This window comes from Hyaena hyaena, unplaced genomic scaffold (assembly GCF_003009895.1).
Source record: "Hyaena hyaena isolate Hyena2069 unplaced genomic scaffold, ASM300989v1 scaffold_1159, whole genome shotgun sequence".
NCBI classification, from domain to species: Eukaryota; Metazoa; Chordata; class Mammalia; order Carnivora; family Hyaenidae; genus Hyaena; species Hyaena hyaena.
In genome coordinates this window covers 360,648-367,060 of record NW_024081792.1, presented here as the reverse complement: position 1 = coordinate 367,060, position 6,413 = coordinate 360,648, and the positions used below count along the sequence as shown (strand labels likewise).

Below are 6,413 nucleotides of genomic sequence, written 5' to 3'. Positions count from 1 at the left end.
CAGAACTGAATTAGTTAATAGATTAATAGTTTATGGGACTGAAAATAGCTTTTCTAATTTCCTGCAGAGAGGAGCAACAGTTAGCTAACTGACCCTGGCTTAATTCCTGCAAACATTATGTAGCACAGACTCTTCTTTGATGCATATTATAAATTTAGAACTAGCAAGGAATACTATACATCACTTAGGTGGCTAAACGCTGAGTAGTTTTTCTCCCATAAATGTTAGAGGTTGGAATTGATACTTTCATGCCATTTCTACTGGAGAAAAGAGAAATTGCTATTCATCTGAGTTTGAAAGTAAAGATCTTTGTTTCTGGACATTACTGGGTAGCAGGTAAAAGATTTATCTTCCTGTCTAAAAAATACATACGCAGACCCAGTAAAACATGTTTTCAGACAACAAGCAGTGTAGTGCTGGCACAGCTACAACTACCCCAGCTTAGACGCTGGAGGCAGTTTACAGATGCGTCGCTGGGAGTGCCCTCACTGCCTTCAGTTTCTGAGTCCGAAATAACATTCAACTACATACGTCAAATTACTGCCTCAACCCACTAAACCCAAACAAGTAAATCTAAAGATAACAAGCTGGAACCGCAAGCGAGGGCGGAGCAAGCAGCCAGTTGTCGGGTTCTGAGGAGATCCACGGCCCTGACGTCACCCTCGCGGAGACTCTCGCGGGACTCCAGGGTGGGTGGCGCGAGCGCCGGCTTGCAAGGGGGCGTTTTCTGTGAGGAAAACAGCCGTTAAGCTGTCGTTGGTCAGGCTGCTGTTAAATATGAGCGGCCAGGATGGTCCTGAGACGTCTTCGTTTCCCCAGACCCGCAGTCTCACGACTCTCGATCGTACCGCAGGAGACCTCGACCCACACCAGGGCCTGAAAGTCCGTGAGGAAACCCAGGCGTCACAGGTGATGGCGGAGCCGGGTGAGGGAAGCTTGCAGACCGTCGCGTTCTCACCGCCTCAGCTTCCAGAGGAGCCGGGAGCCTTCCACTCCCGCGTGGGCTGTGGCCAAACTCCCCGGATCGGAGGAGGTGGGGATGGAGGTTTCCTAGCGAAAGAAGCCCAGCGGGCGGAGGCTCCGCCTCTTACGGAAGGCCTGGAAGCCGGGGCTGTGTCCGTGGCAACGGACAACTTGAAAAATGGCTGTCAGAGTGGGGAGCCGCGCAGCCCAGGTTGGGAGAAGCCCCCAGGAACCTGTGGTGCAGAGAGGTCGGGGTCTGAGGTGTTGGAAGAGGTGAAGACCAGTGAAGTGGAGACTGAAAAGTGCACCATTTTCTCGGTAGCGCTGGATGAGGTGGTGAAGGAGGAGGAGATGGTGGAGAAGGAAGAGATGGTGGAGAAAGGAGTGGAGGAGGAGGAGGTGGTGGAGCAGAAGATGGAGATAGAGAAGCAAGTAGGGGAAGAAATAGAAATGATGGAGGAGAATAGAGTGGTAGAGGAGGTGAATGAGGAAGCAGGGCTCCGACCCTTGAATATGGATCTCCGCATGAACCCCCTGGAAGCCATCCAACTGGAACTGGACACTGTGAATGCTCAGGCTGACAGGGCCTTTCAACAACTGGAGCAGAAATTTGGGCGCATGCGTCGTCATTACCTGGAGAGGAGGAACTACATCATTCAGAATATCCCGGGCTTCTGGGTTACCGCTTTTCGGAACCACCCCCAGTTGTCCCCCATGATTAGGGGCCAAGATGCAGAAATGTTAAGATACATAACCAATTTGGAGGTAAAGGAGCTCAGACACCCCAGAACTGGCTGTAAGTTCAAGTTCTTCTTTCGAAGAAACCCCTACTTCAGAAACAAGCTTATTGTCAAGGAATATGAGGTCAGAGCCTCTGGCCGAGTGGTGTCTCTCTCCACTCCAATCATATGGCGCCGGGGCCATGAACCCCAGTCCTTCATTCGCAGGAACCAAGATGTCGTCTGCAATTTCTTCACCTGGTTTTCAGACCATAGCCTTCCGGAGTCTGACAAGATTGCTGAAATTATCAAAGAGGACTTGTGGCCAAATCCACTGCAGTATTACCTGTTGCGTGAAGGAGTGCGTAGAGCCAGACGTCGTCCAATAAGAGAGCCTGTAGAGATCCCTAGGCCCTTTGGATTCCAGTCTGGTTAATCTCTGCCTTTGGAAATACTGCACAGGGTCCCTTACCACATCTTGCTGGACCCGTGCTTGGACAACAAGAAATGGGTATGCCTTCTACCTTTTTTTTTTTTTTTTTCCTTTTTTTTCTTTATTCTCCTGACATTTCTACAACTTTTTTCCTCTGGATAGTTTTCTCAACCTCAAGATTGAGATTTTCAAGGCCATACCCTTCCATTTCCACATGGCCTTCGTTTTGTTCTGCATTACTATCACATGCTGTGTGGTCATGATACACATCACTCCTAAGCGAAGCAAATGCTGCTGTAAATTGCATTGCCCTTATATGCACTGCATGGGCCCTGTTTGTTCCTAGGGCTTTTTGTCTGACTCTTTCCACCTGGAATTGTAGCTTTATCTAGGAGCCATTCTGCCCACTCTGCTCTGCAGTACAGGCATGTAGCCTGTGGACAATTGTGGGGCATTAATGATATCGAGAGAGCAGCAGTTGGCCAGCTGGTCTGATTTATATGACTCCATTGCTCTTCTTGCACCTCTAGTTACCTCCTGCTGCCTACTACTGGCTATGCCCACCCACCTTGGGATACTACCTACTGGATGAATACCTTGCAGATCATTGTCAGCCCCACTGTGGTCTCATTTCTTTTAAAGAAGAATCCCTAGAGCTGGTGATGGACCCAAATTTCCTACCAGCACACAAAAGATACAGTCCTTTCCTAAAAGACCTTGATTCCATCCTCCCCCCCGCCCCCCGGTTCATGATCCAGATCCCTACTGTCAGGCAAGTAGTTAAGGTGACAAGTTAGACTTTATTCTTATTGCAATAGTAAGGATGGTGTCCATTCCAAGTACCAGGCTTTCTCAGCCTCCACTAGTAAATTCACACAAAACCTAGGTATACCTCTTTGTGCCTCTTTTCCTTACCCTGAACATGATTAAGTGCCAGAGTGGTAGTACACTTTCTCTCTGTCTGCCTCTTGTCTCTTAAAAAAAACATGATAGCTCAAAAGTAGGCGTTTTAATTTAGTTTTAGCTCTTCATTATTTCCAGGGACAGGTTGTCCTGTAAAAATAGACTGCTAGAGCATTAAGTTCCCTCTGCTCTCTTCCCCATCCTCCATTCCCTTTAGCGACACCCAGAGGGTTGAAAGGGAGACAGAGCTAGATGAAATGAAAAGTGGTATCTAGTTCATAGTCGATGGAAGAACTAGAGATTTTGATGGGTGCTCTAAGCCGGGGAAACAACAGATGACCACAGGCAAAAATGAGCAAGATAAAAATTGGGCCTCAGATTAAGGAGGCTTCAAGGAAAAGGTTCTTTTTCTGACAGTGGTAATGGGAGGAGAAATACTTTTTCTCAGGATTTCCATGGGAGAATTGTTAAATGTGTTGCTCAGAAAAGAATACTTTAAAGAAACAAAGCAACTTTGGGTGCTTTCTCTTATTTTCATTTAATTTATGTGGAAGGTTAATATCGTGTTTTTTGTTTCACTAGTGTTTAGTAAAATAACATTTTCTGTTTCTGCTTAATGAGAAAATTGAGTTGTACAGGCTTTCTTTTTGCTTTCAGTTGGGAACATTTGGAAAAATAACAGCTTTCCTGTAAGATATAGAGACTTAAATGAATATGAGTTTTCAACTTGTTTTTGTTAAAACTGTGTCCTTAGAAATATAATTTGAGTAACTTGGTTTTGTCAGATTCTGAAGACTGGAAATTGTTGTCTTCATGGAAAAATAACCTACAAAAAAATGTTTGACTTGATTGTCTTTCTTGATAATTTACCCTAGTAACAACTTGGTAAACAATGTGTCTTTTTTCCTAAATATCATAAATACTTGTGAGCTTGCTCTTTCAAATTGGAAATGTACCATTGGGATATTTGTCCTTCTGTATATGCATCGTGATAAAATAAAAGCATGTTACTGTGCTAGTTTCTTTTTTTTTTACCCTGCCCATAAATGTGTGAAGAAATTGTTCACAGTAATAAAAGATTATGGAGTTACTGAAATTGTAAAAATGGATACAATAGACATTATCTCAAAAATAAGAATCTAGGGCACACTACTCTGTACCTTGTATGGTTGGGAGGGTTGTTGCTGTTGTTTTGCTTTAGTTCACAATTGCAAATGCTTACTCATGTTGTCACTTTTTTCCATACAGCTTGTTCAGCACCACCACTCCCTTCCTTAAAGCTTCCATTTCTATCTCTGTCACTGATATTCTCAGGTCATTCAGGTTTTTGTTTTTTTTTTAATTTGCTTGTGCATTTAATAAGCAAACGTTCAGAGAGTTTCTCTCATAAGTGATAAACTCTTCTATCATAATACTTTTTCAGCTGTAAAAACTTACTCATTCCTTTCTTCAAATGTCCCCACCTTCTATTTGTGTCAGTTTTTTCAAGGCCTGATAACTCTTCTGCCTGAACAGTTTTTCTGTTCCCCTTAGGGAAGATGAAATATTTCCTCAAGTACTTGGTGTACTTACAGGGACTTCTATTCTAGAAAATAACACATAATTTGTTAACAGTGAATTCCACAAATATTTATCAAGGCATTCTGTCAGGCCTTCAGAGGATAACAAAAAGAAGATAAAAGTTATTTCCTTTATTGTTAAAAACTGGGGGAAGGGGCTCCTGGGTGGCTCAGTGGGTTAAGCGTCCAATTTACTGCTCAGGTCATGATCTCACAGTTCATGAGTGTGAGCCCCGCTTTGGGCTCTGTGCTGACAGCTCAGAGCCTGGAGCCTGCTTTGGATTCTGTGTCTCCCTCTCTCACTGCACCGCCCCTGTTCATGCTGTCTCTTTCAAAAATAAACATTGGAAAAGTTTTTTTTTTTTAATTAAAAAAAGGGGGAAACTGATAAGCAAACAAATAATACAGTGATGCAAACAAGTAATACAGTGAGGCAGTAAAATACAAAGATGCATTTTCACTCTTTCTAGTTTGGAAACTAGTTTCCTATCTAGTTTGGAAACTTTGTGAAAGCAGAGATGATGGGGTAACTTTTATATCTCTCACTGCTTCTATCGTATTTTGCACATAGTTTTTACCAGGTAAATATTGGATGAGAAAGTGAACAACTCAAATGGGAAAAAATAATAAAATAACCTAGTACCCAGAAAGACTTGATGAGGTAATGGCAAGAAGATGGTTTTCCAGACATTTGTAATATCGATGTAGAAAAATTTACAAAACTAGGATACCTAGCTGGCTCAGCTGATAGAGCACATGACTCTTGATCTCAGGGTTGTTAAGTTCTAGCCCCACATTGGGTGTAGACTTTACTTAAAAAGAAAAAAAAAAAAAAGACTTAAAAGAAACTTACCCCTTTGGAGTGCCTGGCCAGCTCAGTCAGGAACGCATACGACTTTTGATCTCAGACTTGTGAGTTTGAGCCTTACGTTGGGTGTAGACATTAAATAAAAATTTACAAAGCCTTTCTTAAAAGCAAATTTCTTGTTTAGATAATTAGAAAATTCTAAACCCTGTAACATGTATCTTTTCACTTGCCATTTTAACTTTGGATCAACTTTTATGTGCTGTTTTTGTACATTTTCAGGTGACTATTAAACTTGGAGTTAGAAGGGAGTTAGACTTGAGATATGCTGGGTGTATAAAATACACACTGGATTTCAAAGATTTAGTATGGAAAAAATGTAAAATACCTCAATTTTTTATATTGATTGCATATTGAAATGGTAGTATTTTTGATACATTGGTTAAATATATTAATAAAAATTTCCCCTATTCATTTCTTTAAATGTGGCTACTGGTAAATTTTAAATTACCTAGGACAGCATGGTTCTAGACCTCTTGAATATCTCAAAGGATATAAAATACATGTGAAAATTTCAACTTTCTCCTCATGAAGTTTTTTTTGTGATTTTTATGACAGTGGTTATCTAGCTAAAATTAAGGTAGGTAAAGTATAGCTAGAGGCCAATGGATAAAGAAAAGTTAAAATGAAATATCTTTTATCAACTTGCCCTTGAGTACTTAGGAGATACTTAGTACTTGCAAAACATAGTTTCTGGATATAAATAGAGTAGATCTGGGGGCCAAATTGGCACTGATAGTTATTATATTAGCTATTTAAAGTAGTCCCCTTGGGGAGCCTGGGTGGCTTAGATGGTTAAGTGTCCGACTCTTGATTTCACTTCAGGTCTTGATCTCAGGATTGTGACAAGCTCTGTATTGTGCTCTGTGCTGGGTGTGAAGCATACTTAAAAAAAAAAATAAAAAATGAAGTAGTCCCTTAACAAAAAAAGAAAAAAAAAGTCCCTTAACACTTAGGATCTATAGCTTCAT

General features: G+C 41.7%; 1 protein-coding gene across 1 annotated transcript; it reads left to right on the top strand.

Annotated features, from left to right (window-relative positions):
- The first annotated feature begins 684 nt into the window (after positions 1-684).
- TSPYL1 (TSPY like 1) lies at positions 685-3,878 on the top strand. The gene has a single exon (XM_039222572.1). The coding sequence runs from the start codon at positions 778-780 to the stop codon at positions 2,116-2,118; it is 1,341 nt and encodes a 446-aa protein (XP_039078503.1). The 5' UTR covers positions 685-777; the 3' UTR covers positions 2,119-3,878.
- Positions 3,879-6,413: the final 2,535 nt, after the last annotated feature.